Source organism: Syngnathus typhle, linkage group LG1 (genome assembly GCF_033458585.1).
Source record: "Syngnathus typhle isolate RoL2023-S1 ecotype Sweden linkage group LG1, RoL_Styp_1.0, whole genome shotgun sequence".
Taxonomy (NCBI): Eukaryota; Metazoa; Chordata; class Actinopteri; order Syngnathiformes; family Syngnathidae; genus Syngnathus; species Syngnathus typhle.
The window spans coordinates 25083740-25109204 of record NC_083738.1 but is presented as its reverse complement, the minus strand read 5'-3'; the positions used below and the strand labels follow the sequence as shown (position 1 = coordinate 25109204).

General features: G+C 44.1%; 1 protein-coding gene across 4 annotated transcripts in view; it reads right to left on the bottom strand.

The window, feature by feature from the left end:
• Positions 1 to 12049: 12049 nt before the first annotated feature.
• Positions 12050 to 25465, bottom strand: part of ppargc1a (peroxisome proliferator-activated receptor gamma, coactivator 1 alpha) — a 29857-nt gene continuing 16441 nt past the window's right edge. For all 4 annotated transcript variants that reach the window (XM_061282989.1, XM_061282996.1, XM_061283005.1 and 1 more), the window contains exons 6-13: positions 24701 to 24746; positions 24410 to 24483; positions 21390 to 22512; positions 20161 to 20244; positions 19285 to 19405; positions 17367 to 17488; positions 16755 to 16906; positions 12050 to 14593 (exon numbers count right to left, since the gene is read on the bottom strand). In XM_061282989.1, coding sequence (XP_061138973.1) covers positions 14490 to 14593; positions 16755 to 16906; positions 17367 to 17488; positions 19285 to 19405; positions 20161 to 20244; positions 21390 to 22512; positions 24410 to 24483; positions 24701 to 24746 — 1826 coding nt within the window. In that variant the 3' untranslated portion in view covers positions 12050 to 14489. The remainder of the gene's footprint in view (positions 14594 to 16754; positions 16907 to 17366; positions 17489 to 19284; positions 19406 to 20160; positions 20245 to 21389; positions 22513 to 24409; positions 24484 to 24700; positions 24747 to 25465) is intronic.

Sequence of the window (25465 nt, the reverse complement as noted above, 5' to 3'; positions counted from 1 at the left end):
CCACGTTTATTATTTTACTCGAAAAAAAACAAAACAACTGGAGCGAGGGAATGGAGTCATAAATGAGTATGGAAAATTGGTAGGTTAGGGGACTCTCCACGTTTTGCTTTTTAGCTACAGCTAAATACGTGTTTAGAAAATTAAGTATTGTTTAAATCAAAATATGTATTAATAAGACTGGTAGCGTCACGTTTCCTGTAAAAGGTCATGTGACATTTTTAATCGAGCAATACGTTTGTGACGTCGCAACAAATTTAAAATCGCAGCTGGTTGCTCGAGTGTCGAGTCACGTTGGGTCACATGGCTCGGCGTCGGGCAGGCCAAAGCGGTCGGACCGTATTTGTAACGCTTGGACAGTCACTCCGCCGCTCCGTTCCTTTGCGGTGAAGGAACCCCACGGAACAATACAGCGAGCGAGCGCGGATTCCGTCTGACGTCCTCGGCGGCGAATATTTGATGTGTTTTGATGAGGCTCCCGTGGCGGTGGCGGGCTAATCAAAACAGTGAAAAGAAATCAATGTTCTTTTAATAAAAGAGGACTTTAGGTGGGAGGGAGACAGACGGTTTTGCCGGTGACAGGACCTGTCGCTGCCTTATCTCGTGCCTCTCAGATCCCCCAGACAGGCAAATATTTTCACTGCAAACACCGGAGGCTCGACAGGCTGCGTGGGCCCACCCTGTCACGCTTCTCCACTCGCGACTTACTCGCTCACGACCGCAAGTTTCTTGTACGTTTTCTTTCAGATGACACAAATACGCGTGTTTTCCATGACACTTACTACAATTAACCACTTCGGAGAGGAGCTGGATTTTGTGTTTAGACATGTTGCAGCCCCTGCCCCTGACAGGTGGGGAAACATTTTTGTTTTTTAAGATTTACCATTAAAAAACATTTATGCTGTTGTACCCCTCCCACGTGCTTTAAACACTTTAAAAGTTACCAAAACAGACTTTTTACACGATTCCTCCCTCTCCTGGTGTCAAAAAGACGTTATTACTCACGAAGCTATGCCCAAAAAATGAAAAGTGGGCTTGTCACCCCCAGTTGAAATTTACTGGATCACTGACAAAAACAAACACTGACATTGGAAAAGGTTTTCCTTAATCTGAGTCCACTTTTGGAGGACCGGCGGCACCGAGGATAAAACGAGACATCGGGGGAGTTCACTGTACCTGCGAGATGACCCCCCCCACCCGCTGCCATCCAAATCCACGTCATCCAGATTAGCCGGCAAAGTGGCATATGCCACCGAGCCGCCAAGAGAAAGACAGCGGTGGTGCAGTGAATTCCGGTAATTAATCCCAGATTACATGTGCCGGCGCTCCATCAGCCCAGTTAGCAACATGAGCGTCTTGTACACCCCCACACACACACCCTCACAGTCTTGTATTCTGAGTGTACAACATTTTTGGCAGATCTTCATTGCTACTTTAAATCTCAATTACTGCTCTAACAGCGGTAGGATCCTCCGGATGGTACTCAAACAGCGTTAAATGACAGTTGGGTCATCACCATGGCAACCACGACTCCCCAATTTTAGTGGACCAGCCAGGACACCTGTTGGGTTACTTTAGCATGGACAAACGATGACATCATCCTTATCGACGGCATCATGTGACTATTACTTTAAATCATTGACTGTACTTTCCAAAAAACGATTTCAAATCATTTGAGAAGCAACGAAGTCAACCCGCATTCATTTTGACTTTTTTTTTTACAATCACAGAAACGATCAATCCATTTGCATGCCTATAAAAGTGTCAGTACCCCCGAGAATAGTTCCCCTGAATATCCCATTCCTTTCCTGCAATCTAAATATTGAAACAGCGGCGAGTGACATATGGGGGAGGGGTGACAGGGGGCGGCGTGGGCGGGGGTCTCCGCCAAAGAGCCCTTGCATTACGGTAATCATTTAGTCGTGACAAATTAATTAAAAGGATAATTAAATAATGAACACGTTAAATATGGCAATTAGAAATCTTGTCCTACATGAGTGAATTGGAGGGAATTTAATAGGGGAAGCCAACGATGCGATGGAGTGTACCAAAACAATTTTTATTTAATGCCTCTTCTACAATAAAATGCACGAGAGCTCCACTTATAATACGATAACACGATAATGTTATGACAGCAGTAACAGGAACGAGTAAAGGATGGAAACATCCTCGACTTGCTCCGGCCTTGAATATATTTCGTTTCCAAACCGGCCTTTCCGGTGACTCCGGCCACTCCTACGCCTGTTGCCTAGCAACCGTGGCATTCTCGGCGGGATCCCGACGACGCGGGCACACCTCGAGGTGGCTCCCGGAGCTCGGCGCCACGACCCGAGTAAGTCCGGTCACGAGAGATGATGACATTAATTCCGAACTAATTCCTTCCATACGTCCTCGCCCAAGACGTGATCTTGAAAAATGGAATTTATGGAATTTTCTTTCATTTCAGAGGGAAAAGTTGATTCTATTTTCTATTTTGCGACTGCCCCGCAGAAGACGAGGTGCTCCGGTATGTCTGAAAAATGGCCTCTCATTTGTCACGCATGAGCAAATACACGGGCGTCTCTGCTTTATCCACCCGTCTTCCTACGCATCGGCGTTCCCCGCGTTATTCCAAACGTCCCTATCCGTACATCTTGACGTAAATTCAAATCTGCTCATCTCACACTCCAGCGGGGAGTACGCGATCTCGGATGCAGCCCGCGTTAAATCTCGCTCAAACCGTCCGTGGGCTAATGTGCATTTTTGCTCGTGCGTTTGATGAGCTCGAAACGCTCGGTATAAGACGACAACACCGTTCCTGCCTGCGGGACGTGAAAATGGAAGAGAAATGCAAAGTTTTACAAGAATCCCTGGTTGAGGTCAAAAATGAATGATTCAGGAGCGCTGATTATAATTTAGACACAATGGCGGGCTGGGCATTTGGTCCATGGGCCTGCAACCAATCAGAGGACGGAAAAAGCCTGATGTGAGCCGGCTCGTTGGCCCTGTGAGGTGAATTTGAAATTTGATAAATTAAAGAAATTGAGCCTTCGCTAATCTCGTTGAGGTTCCACGCACCGGCGCTGCTAATTGCAAAGCAGATTCGAATCATATGGTGTGTAACAATAGATTTAGAAATATTTGAATTAAATTTTAAAGGAGAGGCAAACGAAATTCAGATGTAAATGCAGGTCAGCGCTTCAAATTGTTTAGGCCAGCAAATCTGCAAGGCAGGGCAAGGCAGTTTTATTTAAACCGTAAAAGCACATTTCCTCCACAAGGCAACTCACACCAGCAAAGACACAACACCTAAAAGCTTTTACAATCACAACGGCGAAAGACATGCAAGCCATCAATCACGGTGGAAGGCCAATTACTTAACATTCGAGTTCCTAAATTCCACGAGGAGTCGACAGCTCACGGTATCGTCATGTTTTGGAACTGCCTGAAGGTCGTGCGGAATAAACCACGTCGCTGCTTTTCTATGCAACAAAATCAAGTGCAAAAGTCGCTCAGACAAAAAAAAAAAAAATGCAGTCCTATTTCAAAATCCATTACTAAATCATTTTGGCAAGGATTTGAAGTCGCCGGAGCAACGCCGGGAATCAGGTGGTTTTCCTGGCCTGACAATACGCAAAGCTCCATATCTACAGCGGAGATAGACGGATAGCAATCAGAAGGTTTTAGCGGCAAGCCAAATGCAAACATCTTGACAAGAGCGGCGCTTGGGAAAGTTTGTCCCGAAAACCTGAAATGAAATATAGATGTCGGTGGCGCCGCCGCCGCCGCCGCCGCCTTTCACGGGCATTACTCTAAGCCGGAGGTGTTATGTTCCATCACAGCAGCTCCATCTTGCATTATGAGATGTGAAATAAAAAAAGAGGAAGCCGATACAGCAGCCGTCACGACGACAACATTAGCATCCAGTCCTGAGGGCTCTCAATTGCATCAATGGCTCGAGATGTGTACATGTGGCGAAGATCTCTCCCATTGATCCTCTTTGGTATAAGCGCTTTTAGAAAGTCATCGATTCTATCGGCCCGCCGTGTTCCGGGAAGCCCCACCAGACAAATGTGACACTTATTTATGTTCCCCGCTGCAAATGTAATAAATGAACGCAAACGGGAGTTGTCGCGGAGAGTCAATAAGTGCGGCCTCATTTAGCATTCAGCACATTTTAACTCCTTTAATGGATGATCAAGTGGTGAAATATTCCTGCGGATGACGCAAATGTGTCATCAGTTATGATGATTCGAAGCTCACAGCGCCAATCCACAAATTAGCATGCCGGTAGTTAGCGGCTGTGAAAGTAAACAATTTTGAGGGGGTTTAACTTAGCATGAGCTTAATTTAGCATTAACCCTTGACACGGGTGAACATTGTATGTGAAAGATGATGATTCAATATGCTCGGGGCGGACTGCTATTAGCATGAAGTCACTTTAGCTACAGGCTAATATTGAAGGTAAACAAGCAACTGTGGTTTGCTAACTTTGGAACAAACGCACACAAAATGTTTGGGTCAATTCTGTAATTCAGTAAAAATAATCATTTTAAATCGTGCTAGTAGTGTAATAAGGTCCTCGTTTCAACGTAACGTTTTATCCGACCCTTTTGATGTGGACTGTGGTTAATCTTATTAGCATGCGCGACACATTGCCAAGGCTCATCAAACTGCAGTTTGATAGAAGCGTTTCGTTTCCCCGAGTATACGAAAAAGCAAAAAGAAGGCGACGCAGAAGGCACAAAGACGGTCATCAACAGCCTCCGTTCCCAACGACACACTGTTGAAAAGCAAGCGAGTAGTTGACTGGCCCGCGTTAGCGCATCCTGGCTGGCTCAAAAGCGTTTATGGTGCAATTCATTGTTTGATTGCGCCTGCATGACCAGCAGCCATTTGGGTGACAAAATACTATTAATATGCTTATGAAGGGCCAAAAGGCATGCGTACATTTGAATAACAAACCCGAAAAGCAATGCATTCAGCAACTTTGAAGTGCAACACAAAAGGGGGGTAAGATAAGAATTTTCCTTCAAATACGTATATTAAGACACATTATTTGGAAAGCACCATTTAATGCCTCCCATCAGTACACCAATAAACAATGCTTCCCTCACGGAAATTGCGCTGTGGAATTATGCAATGGAATGAGATGAGGAAGAAAAAAAAAAAAGCTAGCGTAGAAAGCATGCATGTTGTCTTGTTTGGAGTAACCGCATGAATCCACTAAGAACGTAATGAGGGCATAACAATAACGCACTGTGGCTTTAAAGGCTCGTTTGTTTAATGTCAAACCTCTCTAATTACTATTGTTGGAAAATTCTTGGTCACAATTGAAATAAACCGCAACAACCCCCTAAAAACAAATCATTCCGTGTTGAAATGAAGAGGAGCATCGGAGTTTTCAAACATTTACTGCATACTGGATTGATTGCATTGGAATTAGCCATCATTTTGGAAAGTATAGTACCAACACGTATATACTGCTGAACAGCACACACACACACACACACACACACACGTGTTAGCAGACCATCAGAGGTTGTAAAAGTGTAGTCATAATGTTTCCCGCCCTGGAGGCTTATTAGGAGGCATAAAACTTGTATGATACCTCCATTCATATTCCCCGTAAACACCCGGCCACATTTTTTCAGCCACACACATCTGCAAAAATATAAGCCGCTGTTTTGTGCCGCATGATTGATTTGCAAAGTAGGCCGGCGCTGCGAACGTATGGGAAGAAGGCGAAGATTTGCCTCCGTGTGTGTACGCAAATTGCAGTGTCAGATCGCCGCATGGATGTTGTTTGTCTGGCAAGGACTCAGCATGCCAGCAAATTTTGGGCCGCTCTCGACACACTGACGTCTGCGTAAGCTGCAAAAATTGAAGCTGGCGTTGATTATGGCAGTTAAGGAGGCAGAAAGGCCTGGGTGAATTGACAATGCCCCGGCGAATAATAAAAAGCTACTGGAATTCTTCACAGAAGGGAGGTACGGGAAAAAAATCACGGCGTTTACAATTCCGAGGGTTAGGAAATGTGATGTTGAGAGAGGATTACGTGGCTTTAAAACAGGCCGTGACCATGACAGCCTAACACATCAAACGATCCCACAACAGTCCTGACAGAGGGCTGCGGTGTGCATGCCATGCCAATAAATTGGCAGTTTCATTTGTTTTGAGAAATTATCATCATTAGACAATTGCATTCAATTAGTATTTTTTTTTCTTGGGGAGGCTCCGCAAAACAAACGGAAATTTTACAAACCTCCAAAATTCCACAGGAAAAACTGATTCATTATACTGATGTTGAGGAAAAAATAAATTAAAATATACCCAATACTGGTGCTGGGGGGCGTCCAAGCATATTTCGAGGGGGGATAGTGCCCCTGCGGTCCCCCCCTAGCGCTGCCAGTGTCGGTTTGACATATAGGCAGGACGGGCATAATCTGAGCATCCAGACGTCTGATAGCTGATTTATATGCAAACAAAAATAGGCTAGATGAGGAAAAAAAGTCTTGATGTAAAAAAAAAAAAACCCCAAAGAAAATCACAGTTGACTGCCAATATGAGGACATGATTCTAAGGTGTCATGTGCAGCAACTGATGGGACTGGGCTATTTATTTCCTGTTCTCAAACACGCACCTTTACATAACAAGCGTGGGGCGTTAATTTGCCACACACTTCAACAATGCTCAAAGTAGGCCAGGAAAAGACGGCGCGTCGGAAAATAAAAATGTGAGCCCTGGTGCTTTCTCGGGGCTCTACTTGCTCTCTCGCTTTGTGCCGACTCAACCGAATTGTGCCGTGTCGGCACTCTGTAAATACGTTGGCAGCAGGTATCTCCGCTTACTTGTAGTGTCACCGAAAATTCACACGTTTCTCTGCAAACTAGCTGAATATCATAAAATAGATATAAAAAGTCGACACACCCCTCAAATGCCAGCTTGAGAAAAAAAAAATGAGACCATTATAATTCATTCAAAAACTTTCCCCACCAAGAATGCGATCGGCACCATGAGGGAAATTAAAGCAGCTACTTCAAAGTATCCAAAGCTGCAATTAGCCAAAAAATGTGTGGGCTGCCTGTCACATCCTCAGCGGGGATGCGCCGTTACAAAAAAAAAGCAGCAGCGGACTTTGACGCACTGCGAGAACATTGGAGCCATCTCCTTGTTAACATGTTGCCACCCCCCAGCCAGCAGATAAGATGACAGATATCAAAGTCTCTCTTGCCCTTGTCGCAAATGGTTTGATGAAATTTAAACACACACACGCTTACCTCTTGACAAGTGATGAGGAAACAAGCAGCCTTAATTCTTGAATGCGGTATCGGTGACAGGATTGCATGCGAAGCAGTTGCCCTTGGCCAGGATGCACACACTCCGAGTGGAAGTGATCCAACGTGGCAGCGTGTCGTCTTGCTTGACCCGAGGAGAAAAAAAAAAAAACACACACACAAAAGGATGATTGGTGTCAAAATCATGGCGGATGACGCTGTGACAACTTGAGTAAACGCAGCAAGGCGGGAACTGCAGTGAACACTCACAAATTCTGGAGTTTTGCTTGACTGGCTGTCATGAGCATGCAAAACAACAGGTGCCTTCTCACAATGATGTCAAGTCCCAGAGGAAAAAATTGTCATTGGCATTGGACCAAAGCTGAGCAATTTTTGAATAAATTATGTGAATAAATACCCACCATAGTTTTAATGCAGTCAGTCCAAAACGTGATTGTTCAACAACTGGCTAATTCATTTTAATATCCAAAATGAATTGAAATTAAACTAAACTCAGTAGGAAGTGTTTTTGACATCTTTAGTTCAGTAGTCAATCATATCATCCCTGTATTTAAAAAAAATAAAATGAAATTGACTCACATTGGATGGGGTCACGTGGAATTTTCCAAAATGTCTGCCTTCGGTAATCTAGAAATTCAAGGAAAAAGAGAAAACTTTTGAATTTGTTTATGTGGGCCGTTGTTTCCGTACTAGTAGATTAATGAATTTTTCAAAATGTCTGCCTTCAGTAATGAAGAAATTCAAACCAAGTAAAAAGAGAAAACTATTGAATTTGTTTATGTGGGCCGTTGTTTCCGTACTAGACTACAGTGATCCCTCGCTACTTCGCGTTTCATTTATCGCAGCTTCACTACATCGCGGATTTTTTCCAAGTTAAAGAATCATTTAAAAGTCAAAATAAAACTTCTAAATTGAGGAAACGTGTGTCTAACCTTAGGGACAATGAAGTATTGCTCCAAATGTTCATTTACATTCCTTTAGAAGTCAGTTTTCGCGTGTTAGATCGCAAATTAGCATATTTCCGCTAACTCGTTAGCCTGCCCAGTACTTCTTGTTGGTGGCCGTACTTCGCGGACTTCTTATCGCAGGTGGTTTTTGGAACCAATTATCCGTGATAAATGAGGGATTACTGCATTGCCTGACACATATCTAGTACTTGTTGGGCCCAGCCGAGCTACCAGTGCAGACAGTAGTTTACATGTGAGCTTTAATTCCATAATAAGCTAAAAGTGCTGACTCGTGAGGACAACGAGCATACCATTCGCTGGAAATGAAGGATTTCAGCCAAATGCTCCAGCAGCTTTCCATTCGGCTGAAATCATCCTTGACAGGTGGCTTTCCCTGTTCCAAGCGTCTCGCGTCAACTCTCCAAACTGGACATTTCCTGCGGCCTCATTAACGAAATGGAAGTAAACTGAAAGCAAATGAGCCTCCCAGGAAGTTGAAACAAAGTGGTAAAAAGTCAGGGTTAATTGAATCGTAAGCCTTGTCACACAAGATTACCAAATGCTCCAAACAGCACTTTAATTGCGTTCTCACCACGTGGACTCATTTTTGCCCGCTAATAACAGCTCCTCTGTCCGTCCATTTTAATGCACGATGACAGACGGGGGAGGAAATATAAATAAATAACAACACAAGAGCCTGACGTGTTTGTGCGGATTTTGATCGTGATTTTGCATGACAATAAAGAGTGGACGCTTTGATTAGAGAAGAGACAGAGTTTCCTGGAAGGACTATTTCTTTCTTTTTCGTTGACATTTTTTTTCAGACACGGGAATGAGATCAGGGCCGCCTTACTTCTCACAGTTCCGGATCGTCATTAGCCTGATGGACGGCGGAGCGGGACGACGGGAATGACTGATTACATTACAGGGCCATTTGCCATAGACTCTACATTGACATAAATAGTGCAAACAAACAATAACTGTCCATGTGGCCCATCTATTGTGGCGTGATGAGTCGTCGTGGGGGGGTTTCAAACCACGGTCTGGAAAAAGAAAGTGGGAGGTAGTCAGGAAGTAGCTTGCAACTGGATTTTGACTTGATAAGTAAATAAATAAATAATGCCCAAAAAAGAATGCAGCAAATAAAAGGAAAGAGCACTCAGGATGTCTTTCATTTCCAGCCATCCCATCATCAGGAATGCTTGAACGGAGCCATTATGGCGCCTTGATCCGACAAATACGGGACGGTCCTCTGATGATGTTGGGAAAAAAACGGAGCGGGAAAGCCTGCTTTAGAATTTCAAAGGAAGTCGATTGTGGAAGGAGGTTAGAATCCCCAGCATGGGGTTTTAGGACTAAGGGGGATTTCAAGTCTTCAAGTCAAAATATACACAATATCTTTTCTATTTTTATGAATAGCAATGTCCATCAAGTTGCCCTCTCGGAAGCCAGTTTTACTTTGCAACTTGAAATTTGGTTGGCAGGTCTATCCAGAGTAGATCCACAAAAAAAGTCTGTCCATTATTTTGGATTGAGGCAGCAAGTTTCAGGTATTTGTTTTTCAGGTCATTTGAACAGATAGGCGACACTAAACTGTGAAACATTTTGAGTTGTGGGTAGGACATGTGACAGGCAAGTTTGAAATCCTTAACCAATAATTTGTTATACAGTATTGTCATATTTTTATTGTTAAAAAATGATTCAAGAAAAATACTAAAATAAAAATTCAAAATAAATGTTGAAAATTCCTCCTTGATTTGCAAAACTGCTCCTCAAAGACAAAAATATTTTGAAAATAAAATAACAAATTTGAAAAATATTCTAACAGATATTTTTTTATTATGAAGTCTGTATGTAATACCTAAAAATCCCCTTCTACCATTTGAGCTCTTCAAGATACATAATAAATGACAATCAATGAGTTTTTTTTGTATAAACCGCACACAGACATTTGTCAAACAAGACCCCTGTTTACTTGTTTGCGTAATGAGCCTCATCAGTTACTAATTCAGATCTCGCGACGCTCTTTAACTCACAATGCAAGTCTCCATCCGCTCCTTAATAAAACTGGAAACGACACATTTACATGACACAAATTTAATTTGTCAGCGCTTTAAATTGAGCCATCGAGTGCTGAAATCATGCCGATGTTAAAATTGTTACTGATGCGACTCGGTGAGTGTTAGGTAATTAGCGATGATGTGATACAGAAGAAGAAGAAGGCGCGCCGCCGGCGGCCATCTTTTAGCCGACGTCTCACCCCAAGAGAACCACCATCGTCCAGCGATAAAAGCGGCGAGGTTTATCAAAGCAACACATTTACAACTTCCTGGATCTCATTCCTTCGATAATCCATCAATAAAACCTACAAACATCCCAACTAAAACACAGCAATCCTGTTGTTGTTCTTCTAATTAATATGCCGCGTCTCGGGCACACTCGAGGTAATTAACTTTTTTTTTTTTTTCTGCCGGCGCTGCACAGCAGATGGTGATTGAAAATACGAGGATGAGTCCCTCAATCAAGCGCCATTTGTCAGCGACCATTAATTATCCAGCGAAAGAATACATCCGGTCCCCAAAGTTGATCGTTTAGAAAGAGAAGAAGAAGACGGTCCTTCTGTTGCTCATTACTCTTTAACGGCAGAAAGTGCTGAAACTAGAATGTCGCGTGGGGAGATTGCAATTTTAATAGCACTGTCATTATCTTTCTCCCATAAGGTGGCATAAAAGACTTGGAAGAAGAAAACAGAAGTGGGAGGGTGGGGAGGGGGCTCATCATCTATGTGATGATGAAAGGGTTCAAAATGGATTCATAATGATGCAACGTATGACCACAAACCAACAGATGGTTGCTCAATAACAAGATGGTTCTCGTCAAAATCAAAATCTGGAGGCATTTTGTCTGCCGCTCAAAGTTGGGCGACCGGTTGAACTGATTTGACAGCACCGAGGCTCCATCTTTGACACCGACAACCATCTTAGAAGGCATTAGAACATGAATTATTATTTTTATTTCTTTATTTACCCTAACCCTAATCCTATTTTAGAAGGCATTAGATCATGAATTATTATTTTTATTTATCTATTTATCTATTCATCTATTTATCGACTTATCCACCTATTTATTTATTTATTTATTTACACTTTTAGCATATTTCAGTCTTGTCAAGTTCAAGTTGTATGGATTTTTCTTTCATTACTGCATGGGTCCCAATAATTTTGTCCATGATGTGAAGGAAAATGAAAAGATTGAAGGGGAGTGGATAAAAGTGATAGAGCGAACTCCAGGAAGGGTTCCATCGCATGAAAAGGGCAAACAGAGTGGAGACCTCCTGCTGAAATGAAAGCCCGTCGCTTCTCTTCCTCGAAGGCCAAACAGCAGTCTTAATAAGAAAATAAAAATAAACACAATCATACCCTTCCCCCATATTTTCTCTTGAAAATGAAGAAGGGGCCAATGAAAAAAAAAAATCAATATATTTGGGGCATTTGTTTTTGTTGTTGTGCCTTCTCTGAATGACTAGCTTCAGGTTTCTATGCGGACTTTGATTTATTTTGACCAGGGGGGTGGGGGGGTCGGGATACGGAAGAAATGGCCATTATCAACTAGCTCCCTTGTCTTAATGAAATTGTTCCCTCGAACGTTTTAATTAACTCGCAGTCTGAGTCAAGTTGTGGACACAGACCGAGGCGGCGGGAGAACCTCCCAAATGATCGGAATACCAAAGAGGGAAAGACTTTCGAGAGGCTCTCGTCAGCTTTCATTCTCAGGCAATTCACACACAGCAAAGATAATGACGACCATGGTAAAAAAAAAATATATATATATAGTCACATTTTTCCCTTTATTGGCATGATGAGGCTGATGAGAATTGCACATGAAAAATGAAATTCACAAGAAAATTCCTACAATAGGTAGAACCACAAAGGCATTGGTAAGGCAACGTGGATAGGACACACACACGCACACACATACACACGCGCACACACGCACAAAATTCCCTCTCCACACAAAAAATCACACGCACACATATTGTCCTTCCAAAGAAAAACATGATTACCCGACAAAGCAGTGGCAAAATCCTCGGTAGGTCACAATACTAAAAATTGCTCTAATATATTGCTACTCTAGGCCATTTACAAAGCAGTTTATTACACTGATTAAAGCCGCACATCTATTAAAAACGGGACGCCATTACCCAAACCAACGTCAAGAAAACAGCGCATGGAAACATTTGGCCTACCATGAGGTAGGCGGGAGGTTTTTCTTTTTTCTCCCATTGTCAGCACCCTCTCATTTTTGGCCATGCACACTAGCAAACCACAAACACGACCACGTTGAACACTAAAGTCGGGAGTTTGCCACGAACGGATGTCACAAAAGGTCACACGTGCATTTACCGGCGCAGAGACGTCTTAAAGGGACCGGCCGGCACGAGGGCGCTGACATCACAGCAATTGGGTAATGGGTCAAAAATAAATATAAAAATAAAAAAATCACAACAATCAGCACTAAAATACAATTCTGAAAAATAATTTATTGCTTTTTATATATTTTCCCCTCTTTTTATTTAGATTATTATTACTCTTCTTGTTATTACTGCGAATAATATCAGTAGTACATGTTTTTTTCTTTTTTCAAAAGATCTTTTTTAAAAAAAAATTTCAAGAAAGGAAACTGTAAACTTTTCGTTTGGCATTCACTTAATCGAGCGAGAGCGGAGACGCAACAAAGTCTTTCAAAAATGGCGCGAAATTTCTGCAAAGAAACCCCGTTTATTGCTTTCTGTTCTACGTGAAAGGAAAAAGCGAGCGGGAAAATGCCGCCGACGTAATGAGACTGGATGAAGCTACTGATTGTTCCGGAAAAAAGGCATAGAAGGTCGTATTATTCCCTACCTTGGAAAAATTATTGGACACCCTGTCTCGTGATTGAGCGTTAAATAAAATTAAAAAATAAATATATATATTTTTTAAACAAAAAAGTCATGTAAAATGTAGCCCATAAATATTGCTGATTCAAAAAATAAATACATAAATATGCAATTTCCGCTGATTGAAAAGATTCCAATGCATCATCGTCTCCCTGTGTTGAATCAATGACAACCGTACAAAGCACTAAAATCAAACATACATGTATTATGTATGTGCATATACTGTATATGGACATATATATGCACATATTTACACACTGTACACACACATAAATATGTCGCATACAGTATATACACAATATCTTGTGATTGTTTTAGAAATAATCAATAAAAAAAAATGGGGTCGGCCGTTTTTACAATCATGAAAAACGTAAAAAAGAAAAAAATATAGTTTACACAGTGAGGAAAAAACAGACTGAATAACTTATATAAAAAAAAAAAGGACATTTGATCACGTGCTGCCTCAAAATGAGCAATCGGTCATTTTTTTTGCCTTTTTTTTTACAATCATTATATGTCTCTAAACATCATGTCGGCGTACAATATGTTTTACAGTATCGTAATTACTATCGACATCCATCGACATTCGGAATTAAGAAAAAATTTTCCCCCCGCATTTTTGAAAAAGGCTGCGTTTTACAGTGCATAGCTGTAACAAATAAACAACTTTATTTCCCAACTTTACACGAACATAAAAAATATTCCTTTTTAGAGTTATTTGCAAATACACAACTACACTTCTCTATCAAATGTAGACAACAAGAGATACGATTCCCTCAAACGCTTGCTTTTAAAATGTAACACCGGATCCAGAGAGATTTAAAAAAGAAAAAAAAAAAAAACAGCAAGAACTCCCCCTCCCCCCCGAAAAAAATAAAAACAACAAAATAAAATCTGGCTGAACAAGCTGCATCTTTTCACCCCCTCCAAAGAATTGTGGGTCTTGTAGTGCTTTGGGGGAGGGGGCGGGGTTGTGGTTGGGGGAAATCCCTTTTCCTTTTTTTTTTTTTTTTTTAAATCCCTTCCTTCGTTTACGGTTCTACAGCCGTCAAAGCCGTGTAGCAGGTTCTGAGGGTTCACTGGCTTTCCCAAAAGTCGCTTGCTCAGCTTTTCAGCAGCTATGTTCATGTAAACTTTTGTTTTGGATAGATTCTGATGACAGGTCTATAGACTTTTTACTCTTCTTCAATACTCCACCGCGTATCGAGTGTAAAACTTCTCGTCGTCCAAAAAGAAAGAGACGCGAGTGAGGTATCGGGAGTCCCTCGTGGGGGTGGGTGGCGGGTCGGGGGGGTAAGGTGTGGACGACTCGGGCGTGAAGCCACGAGAGGGTTACCTTCTCAGGCTGCGCTGGGCCTCCCTCAGCAAGCTGTCAAAATCCAAGGAGTCATACTTGCTTTTGGTGGAGGCGGGGTCAAAGTCGTCCGAATGGGAGTCTGTGGAAGTGAAAGTTGGAATTTAGTCAGTCTCGAGTTTACGATTAAAACCAAATTTGAGCTTCGTGGGTGAAGATGATGAAACAGCATAAAGGTTTTGGACTTGTTAGAATTAAGCTAGCTGACCCACGAGTGAGACATTCACCAGAAACGTGTACTTTTTAAGGGAGGGAACGAAGTTGACATATTTCTGGATTCAAAAGGATGAAAGAGAGTCGCTTGCAGTTTGATGTCACTTTTTGGTGGAAAGTAAAGAGACAGGACTTTTCTTTGTCTCCTCCACTCATCATTTTTTCACCTCATACCTACACCTTAAATTCCCGAGGATATCTCAGAGAGTCCGCAAAAGACAAAAGTACAAATTAAAAAAATTCTTGGGGAAACGCTAATGAAGATTCATTATATATTCCTTACAGGGGAAGTATGGAAATCTTGAAAATAAATCCTGGAAAAATTGGAAATTACCCAAAAGTCAAATATCTGGCCTGGCACCACGGATATTTCAAAAGGGGCGGGGCTAGCTACGGATATGCTAGCTCTGCCTGTGACCAGTAACACGATCTCAATAACAATTTATAGTATCATATCTTACTATTTTCAAAGAAATAAAATGCTAAAAGTAATTAAAATCGTCCGACATAGTACATAAGAAAAATCTCGGCGGACAAACAATATTGTGCTTCCGTTTGAGACACGTCATCCTGGTTCCATTTGAGTGTTTGCAGCGTGCGAGTGCATTTCCAAATTCCTTAGACGGTGTCGGCAGGACCAACAAACCGCCTCCTCCGAAAATCCCGATTTTGAGATTGGGTGTGTTGCAAAAAAGTGGCTATTTTTATACTGACGCCTCCACTCTCTCATGTGTCCTATTTTTCCCGATGGAGCAGATAATACCCAGGCTCTATCTTATCTCTAGCAACAGACAGCTCCAACAAATGGGGGGCCCCAAAGGGACCCGGCGGCACACGCTGAGAAATGGCACTGACCATGGCAGCGAGAGGAGATACCAGGCGTGATCTACGCTAATGCGATGGCCGACGGCTGCGTTTGTGTCCCGCTGCGCACCTTGAGGGATGAAAAATAACCCCGGCGCTCTACTTTAAACTAATGGACAGTGTTCTGTGAAAACAAGCGCACACACACACACACACACACAATGACACAAATAGGCTTGCGGACAACACTTATTAGGCTAACCTCTCCTGTTTAACGTTGATTCATCTTAAGAACCTCACATGCGCCTGACACAATGGACCCCATTAATGGCAACTTCCAATATTAGAAATGCACCAAAGAGTTTGTGTGAAACTCTCGAGTACTGTAGGAAACTGTGACGGGTTAAGTATAAATCAAAATTAGGGCTGCGCGATATCACATTTTTTCAACACCAATACACCACTTGTACGTTCCAGGGCATAAGTATCAGTCGCTGGTATTGGCATCATTCCGGATTAATCGATGTCTTGGAATGAAGCCAGTATTGGTACTCGCCTAATCGTAATGAAAATGTAAATCTAAAAAAAAACTCAGAAAAAGCACTTAGTTGAAATTTTATCCGAAAACGTCTTGATAAATCCACCGGCTTGAAATCTCACAAACATTCCATGAAAATTCACACAAAAGTTTCCCTGGCTTGAAATTTCCATCAAAATTTTTGACAAATCCTCAAAAAAAAAAAAAAAGCACAAGTTGGAGAAAAAAAACATCTTAACTGACACATCCACAAAATACATTGACTTGAAATGTCCCAAACGCAATGCTAAAAATAAAAAAATTGACTCTGACTTGACATGACGGCTCTCCTCGCCTGTTGTCCCGCCGCCATTGTTTTCCTGCCGACAAGCTTTCCACATCAGCTGCTTCCTGCAGCCAACTATGTTCACCAACTGACCTCTGAACTCAAACCGACCCTTTTGAGCAGCGAATGCCCAGCGGACACGTTGAGGGCGATGGAAGAATTGTTTCCGGCGGAGAGATGAGTCTCTTTTTATCTACATCGCCTTTTTGTTTTGCCGTATTAAACATCTACACTGCCGCCCCCCACCCCCCTTCTTCTTTTCCTGACAGTTCTCGCAGCCATGTAAACATACAAAGGCTGTCTCGAGGGGCTTGAGATTGTATGTGTGTGTGTATGCAGACAACAACAAAGCTACGCACTTACCCAAGTCTGTGTAATGTGATTTGCAGAATTGCTTTTGACCGCCGAAGCACAGCTCGAAGCGCGGCTCGTCGGCCCGCCGCAAGGTGTGTCCGTTGTCGAGGGCGGCGAGGGCGTCGCACGTGTAGCGGTATGTGATGAAGCCAAAATTGTCCCTGGTTGTTCAAGGACACGCAAAGAATGCGTCAGAGTGACACGGTGAGACAACGGATGCGTTATTTAAATGCTAAAGGAAATCGATGAAAGTGGCTGGTCGGGTCTAAAGCAGTGCTAACCAAAAAAAAAAATAAGACTAATTATATTTCACATATGGCGGTAAATTATCCAATTTCACTTAATTGGTCCGAAAAGGCTCGTAAAACTGCTGTAAACTAAAGCAAACAAATGTGGAACAGCAAATTAAAAATAATAAGACACTATTGACATTTATGGCGGCAATGCTAATAGTTAGCATAACAAAGCAAGCAAGTTGTTTACGCCAAAAACACTGCTGGCTTAATTAGTTCTTTAAACTCAAAGTTTCTTGCTTTGACATTTTGAGTTCACTCAACTTTTGAAAAAAAAATAAAAAGCTAAATGTGTTGATTTATGGCCGCACGCTAGCAGAGAACTTACCCATCATCCCTCAAGTTGACCGCACATTCTTCAATCTCGCCAAAGACTTCAAAGCGCCGCTTCAACTCGGTCCGGGTGCAGTCGGACCTCAGTCGTCCCACGTACACCGCCCGTCTCTCCCCCTAACAAGAAAGACAGAGCAACAGGCAGGAGATGAACCGGGGTACCTCGTCTGTCCGTTTCACCCGTGTTCTCCTAATGGACTAGCCTCCATTGACGTCTTCTCCGCTACGTTCCTTTGTGATTGGTTTGCTCCGCTTTGGCTTATCTGATGGAGCCGTATGAGGAAAGTGCCTCGGGTCTGCCGTGGCACTACAATTCCTCTTCCTCTCGGTGCAACACATCAACCGCGGGGAGACTGATTTTTATCAAATGATGCAATGTCTTCACTCCGGGACGGCTGCTTTTTCTTCGTCCAAGTCTAAAAATAAAAACTGCGCGGTGACTCAGCCTCATATCAGGAAGCATCCGCTTGATTGGGCTCGCGGGCTGACGACTTAATGGCTGATTAAGGATTTTTTTTGTTTTGAGGAAAAGGGGCAACCTCGAAAGTTTGTCTTCTTTCTGGAAAGTGAAATTCAACAGAAACCCTTTTGAACAGTTGACATCATTGTCAAAGTCAAGGCCCGGGGGCCAGATACGGCCCGCCACATCATTTTCTTTGGCCCCTGAAGACAAACAGAGCATCAAATTGATGTCATTACTAAAATTGCCAATTGTCTTCACTTTGAAAAATGATCTTTTTAAAATATTTGAACAGTTCCCACTAGTCTGATTTGAAAATGAATTATTTGTCAGTTTGTTTTGTAGCTTATACAATATATAATATGAGGCGTTCATACGTTTATTTGGGTTGACAGTCATAATGGCCCTCCGAAGAAAACTGTGACAAAAATGAGCTTGACACCGCTGGTTTACATTGAGAATAGAATTGAATCTGGTTAAATTTATTTACATTGAGCGCCATGTCCGGTGGACGAAATATGGCCAAAACACATGTATCGTCACTTTTTGACCCATAAGGCAAAAACACCCGGATTTCCTGGCACCTCGGAGGATGTGAGGGTCAAAGCGGAATAATGAAGCCACTAACTGCGCCAGGCTGCAATTATATCTTTTGAGGACTTTAATTGCATCCGCTAATCATTTTTACACCGCGCACGCCTCGGGATACGGCGTACAAGTCGCATTATTTATTTATCCCTTCATTTACTTCACTGCGGCAAGCCGACGGAGGCCTATCGAGACGGCGAGCGGCGTCTCGAGGGTGCGTGTGACATATGGAAATCAGGTGTCACGCTCAAACTTCACCTACGCCCCGGGAGAAATCCAAATTAACTACAGATTTATATTTTGTAGCCTCTCTTTCATGCTTGGCTTGTATCCATGACGGACGAGTAAATGCTGAATTAGGGCTTTAGTTGCTGACAACTGATAAATAGGCGGAATGTTTTTTGACGGCACCCCCGAGGGCTGCCTGTGTGGGAGAAAGGCAGCCGGCCGGACGGACGGACGGAGACGCTCTCCCGTCCGTCTCTGCCCTCTTAAACCTCGTTTGACAGCATGAGCGGTAATTGTTTGTCTCCGCGCCAGCCGACTTTGCATTAGCGCGCCGTTTAATGCGTTCTTTATCGACGGGCGGTCGAGGCGTTGCTTTTGCCGGATTCGCCCTGTCTCAAGGAGACAGTTGGCAATTCGGAGCGTCCATTGTCTCCACGATTTGCTTTTCTTCTCCATCGGCCCCAACTTCCTCGGAGGAAAGCATTTCGCGTTTTGTCCTTGACTAATTGATAACCTCCCGACACAAAGACATCTAAAAATACACCCCAACGAGACATGCGTCCTCCGGGTGTCCTAAAGAAAGATCTCGCGTCAGTCTCTTTGTTTTTGCCCAAGGAGGGGACAGAAATTGACTCACGATTGCCTTTTGTCGTTGCACGTCCTTCTGCTCGGCCATTTGGAGCTCCCGCTTCTCGCAGTCCCGAAGGTACTCTTCCCTCTTCAGCCTCTCGTGCTGATACTCCTCGTAGCTGTCGTACCTAAAGGAGAACATCTGATCTTCAAATGGAATCCAAACGAGAGGACTTGACGGTACCAACGTCTCTATTTGTGTAAAAACCGTGGAGTTGAGTCTTTTCGGAACTCAAGGGGACCACGGTGGCTGCATCTGTCAGCAAAACTTCACATGCCATTACGTTCTAGTTTGGAAGTGCACCATCACCCCAGCTCACCGCGCTGATGAGTAACTCTCAGCCTTGTCGGATGTCATTAGGCGCATGGGTACCAAAATCAGCTGGGAGTGCTGCGATGGTGTCACTCCACTTGCTCCCAAATTGCCCTTTTGCACAGGTGCAAAGTTGATTCTGCATCACGGTCGGGCATCATTTGGATTTGGACAGTTCCGATTCATTTTTTTCCGATTAAATTCCGATTCTTAACGATTCTCGATTCGGATTTAAATAAGACAGACAAAAAAAAGAATCCAAATTGACTATATATGGATACACGGCGCCAGAAACGCTCAGCTCATTTTGGGTCGGACCGCACCATTAGTTTGCTACTATGGTGGACGAAAAAAACTCGATTCTTTTCGATTTTCAGTATCTTAACCTGGAGTATCAACTGAATGAACGTGTGACGTATTTCAGGGAGGGGCTTCGTTAATTGTGCCTGGACCCAAAGGTATCAAACCATTCCGTGGTGCTTTTACGAAAAAAAAAAGTGTGCACCTGTCACATTGCTAACAAACATGCTGCTAAGTAAAATGACAAAAAAAAAAAAAGTAACGTCTCACCTCGGCCTGCGGCTGAGAGGAGATCGCGACTGCGGGCTCTTATGACTCCTGGAACGGAAAGTGCTTGATTCATTGTTGCGACACCTGGAATGAAGGAGGATAAAGACATCTTTGAAATGACTTGAGTGTTTGAAGCATGCAAAAAAAAAGATTCCAAAAACTTGATGATTAGGAGAAAAGAAGAAACCCAGCTGGCCCGGCTAACTACCGAGCAAATTGAGCTCCACTCCTCAAGTTTTGGATGCTTCATTATTGAAGCATCGCTGAGAAACGACAACGTGAATTATGGAAGAAGACAATCCCGGAATGCCGCTTTGGAAAGATGGCAAATCTCTAACTGGCAAGATGTGAAGAAAAAAAACACATCAAGTGTTCTCTTCTCTCCTGTTCTGCTGTGGCCTCGTATTTTCGGGAAGCTTGTCAGACTGTGATTGAATTGCCTTGAGACTATTATTGGATAAATGCGTCAGTACGTAAGCTCCCGGCAAAGACAAAACGACGCCACGGAATTGAAGTGACTCTGTCGGCTCCGTGGAGTAAACTGACCTTTTTGGTAATCAGGTAAACAAACTGCATCGGAGTCCGGGGCTGAGAGCCGCTAACTTTGTTTACTCACAACAGACTCGGTAAGAAACCCCGAAGAAAGCTTCGACATACTGATCAAAGAGAACCATGGGAAATGAAGTTCTCACGAGCGCTGGGATGACACGAATCTCCTTTTGAAGAGGATTCGAGACGACAATCCCGCAGCCTGGATCTGACTTTCATCTCGGCGAGATGTAAAAGAGGATGGTTCGAGTGCGCCGTAAAAACAACAGCTGCCGCTTAAAACAATAACACTCGCATCAAACGGAAAGAAACGGCACCGGGGGGAACGGGGGTGGGGGAGGGGTGTTCGTATTAGAAAGATGCTCAAAAGTCTTTCGAGAGATGAAAAGTGTTCAGATGATGCGATTCTGACGGAAGCTTTCATATCACGATATTCCCTTTAGTTGATTAAGTGTTATTTTGGGGAGAACACACAATTGATTGATCAGGTAGTTAAGTCAACCTCAATTGACCTAAATACTACGTGATATGTAAACGAGAGTGAGCTGGGAACAGAAAGTCTAGAGGGGTTGATCCAGTCTGACTGATCGGGCTACTAAGCTGCTTTCCAAGCCCCGTTAAACTGCAGGGGTGGGGATCAGCCAAGGTTCAGACAGAGGGAGTTTCTTCGGGTGACTTACCGTCTATCAGGCGAGCTGGAGAGGGAGCGTCTCCGGTAGCCTGAGGAAGAGCTCCGAGAGCCAGAGTGGGAACGAGAGCGGGAGCGTGACCTCCCACCGGTCCAGCAGAAAGGTCCGTTGGGTGACAGAAGGAGGGAGGACGGTGGCGAGATGGAGCCCCGTGAAGGGGAGCAGCTTAACGGTGGGGAACAGGAGGGAGAACATGGGGGGCAGTCAAAGAGTAGGTCCAGAGGGGTACCCTCCCACGGGTAGAGGAAGCGACTCTCACGGCCTTGGCCGAGCTCGAGCTCGTCGTGGAGGGACAGGAGCCCCGAATGCAGGTAGCCGGGGCCAGGCAACCTTTGGGAGTCAATCTCTTCTTCCTCAAAAGTTGGAGAGGGGTCGACCTTGTTGGCTTTGCTGCCTGGCTCCCTCTCCTTCTCACCCTGACTGTACAGGGCTCGCAAGGGGTGGCCAAAGTGCTTGTTGAGTTCAGCTCGGATTTCCTGGTCGCACAAGAGCTTGCGGCTCAGGGCGGATGAGGTGTCCGGCCGTGAAGGGACCTGGGAGTTCTGGGGAAGGGACTCCTTCCCGACTCCGTGGACACGAGCTTTATCTCCAGTCGCGGAGGTTAATCTTTGCCGCTTCACTAGAGGAGAAGTTGATGATGAAGGTGAAGAAGGTGGAGGCGTGGCTGAATCCTTACATCCGACAGGCTGGTTCCCCACTGCGCCTGCCGCGGCGGCGGCGGCACCTGGGGCGATTAGCTTTTCCCCCAATGAAGTCATAGAACCGTCGACCATATTGCCGTTCTTCTTTGTGCTCGCCTGACAATAGTCATGGTCACTGACGCCGCGGGGAGGAACCCGCTTATGGTTGCTAGCACTGCGATGCTCCTCGAGTCCGCCGCCTGCCGTTTGTTGAGTGACGGCGTACGGGAGCACAGTGGACGCTCTGCTCAGCTGGGCATACAGCTCAGTCTGTTCGGGACCCTTCCGGTTGGGGCCAGGACCCAACTCAACCAGCCTTGCTCTTTTACACGCCAAGGCTGAGGAGGAACATGAAGACAACTTGGTTTTGAGCGAAACTTTAAATGGATTCTCTTGACTGGCTTTGTGTGGGGGCGTGGTAGGTGGTGTCAGAGCTGCAGAGATGAGGAGAGATATTAAAATGGGGATTGGAATGGAAGTCAATAAAAATCAAAACAAGCCTCACATATAGCACATTCCCTTCATTCAACTCGCTTTATGGACGAGGACAAAGATATGTGGCTTGATTAAAATATGCACTTTGGCTATGATTAATCGTGATCTCTATTTTATTACAATCTTGACAGATTAATGTAATGCTTGATGTAACTTAATATGGTGGCGCCGTAATACGCTCAGATTGCCACCCCCCTCGGTGACCTTGGAACGATCCCTTTTGCGAGGGGGAAAAAAAAAATACATACCACATGATAAAGCAAATGAAAAATGCCGACGTCGTGACCCTGTTTTGCGGAAAAGCCCAAAGCTAAGGTCTTCTTGTTTTACATCGAGGATGTATAACGGAATCACTAAGGGGGCAAATTGATTGTCATTCCTCTCAGATGGCCGCTGGTGGCCTCCCGTCTATTCCTCCACCCCGGTCAGATTTACAAGCAGACAGATGGCAGTTATATGGGAAGTCCTGAGATGAGCCCACTTTATAGCAGTTAATGCACTCACACAAGCAGCCGTCGCCATTACGGTCCCCCCCGTTTGCGAGTCTTCTTCCTCTCCCTCCCGTCTGCCATCTTAGCCTACATATTCGCCTAGCATACAAGAGTCAGGCACTCCCGACACACCTCCGCTTCCCACTCTTCTTTACCTTTCTTGTAATGCACATCATCCCTGGCTCGCTCCTGAATTGCATCAAATGACGGCTATTAGCATCAAACCCGCCGTGAGGGGAGGCAGTAGAAAAGGTAAATACTGCATTCCAAATGCCTCATCGGATTGGATTATCATGCGGTACGCGATCCTTAACTCCCTCGTGCTACTCGTTGTCCTTTTCTCATATTTGAAATACATACATATCTATAAATTATGCTGACACAATGAAGCACCATCTGTCCAAAACAATGCGTACGTAGGGTCATAAACTAGGCAGCCATTAGCGGCGAGGGGGGTGGGGGTAAAATAAATCAGAATTATAAATATTTGTCACTCTCAGTCAAACTTTTGAGTGATGGATGTGACACAGACACTAATCATGCCGCCGCTGGAGGGAAAACAATAAAAGTTTTTATCGTCATCCATCACAAGGCGGTTCTGCCGTAAGCGACGCAACTCCAGCGCAGTACAAAAAATCGCCATACTGTAGTCCGGTTAGTCATCAAGCAGGATTCACGGAAAGTTCCATCAGAGCTACCTCGCCTTGAAGCTGGAACTGCCCCCTCGCCGGTTATCAGTTACGCCACTGCAATCTTACGGTAGCGGAATGTTACTCAGAACCGAGAAGCTTTCACCTTGGCTTACTGAGATCTACATTCATCCGTCTCATTCAGCACCAGCTAATCCCGAGGTCGGAACGAGTAGGGGGGGGGGGGGGGTTAGTAACCCGGAGCTTCACTGAGCTAATAACCTCCCAGCTAATATTCAATCCCAAATTTTTTGCACTGAATAGGAAAGTGGGTTGAGGAGTTTTACGGAGCGGTCGCTTCTACAAAACAGGCCACGGGTCAATTCACGCGTGCAGTAAAACCATACGAAATATTAACCACATCAGGTTTAGAGTTTCAGCAACGGTACAAGGTGCACCACCGTGCACGGTGAGCCATTTCCACAACTGGTAAATGAATATCTAAAGAAAGGGGCCGGTGGAATTTAACTAACAGCGCAAAGCAAAAGGACACTGACCTTGCACAGGTGGAAAAGTACAAAACTTTAGACCGGTAGAACCGAAAGGAAACATCTGAGGATGATGCGTTGGCTAACGAAGCAACCGGTCGAGGAAGAGGAACTAATCAATACTCCCACCTGACTCAGTCCACATTGCAAAACATTAAATATTCTTACCTGGGGTTCCAGCAATCTCCACACTCAATGTGCATTCAATGGTTTTGCTCTCAAACGGTGATCCCTTGTGGTCACTGGAAGACACACAGAAAAAAAAAAAAAAGGTGTTTTACTCCTTAGTCGACGACAAGATTTGAAATGGTGATCTAAAATGTGGAAATGAGTTACAAAAATGCCTCCGATTCAACTTGTGCTCTCCGTCTGTCTCTTTCTGATCTCTTTGCTAGTCTTATTTTCAATTTAATTTGAATTTTTTTGCCTAGAAAAACGTGGAAAACTTCTCAGACTTACTTTGGAGACTCTGGGGTCAAAGGAAGTGGCAAGGTGGTTGGTTTGGCTGCAGAACACAAAGGAGCATGGGTAATTATTGATCTAGTTAGAACACTGTTGGCAGAAGAGAACAGGTCCACATTCTGCAACAATTAATATCAAATTGGCTCATTAAATGCACTACAAAAAAAAAAAAAAAGCACCCATCCCTGGTTAGAAGACTGCACTAGTGGTTTTGTTTTCTTTTGTTTTTATTTTGATGACCCCATTTTAACAATTTACTCTCTAAGGACTGTTGACTGCGTGAGGCAGGATGAAATAATGGCACGTGGGTCACGGGTATCTCCCGTACAGACACGTTGGAATGAAATCAAGACATACAGAGACGATGCCACAGACAAGACACAATGACGGTGGGTGAGCCCCTCCACGGACAAGTCATCATCGCATGCACCAACAGCAGAGGAGGGAGGAAATAAAGAAAGGTAGAAAGGAGAGTCAAGGAAGCTTGTGCAGTTGCCCGAGGCTTTGGCCGACTTGTGCTCCGGCAAAAGGGAAACGCGGCTTTAGTGGCTGAAGAGCAGCTTCCGGAAATTCTCAGCACACTCAGCTCAACCGGCCGACTGTTTGACGAACGGTAGCAAGACAAGGCTCCTCCCCTTTTTCCCACCCTCTACATTTTGGTTTTTCACTCACTAGAAATCTTGGGGGGTAAAACGGTGTCAGTCGAGTCGATGCGCTAATGAGTGTTAGCTTCGAATTAGAATAGCGGTTAGTCGTGACGTC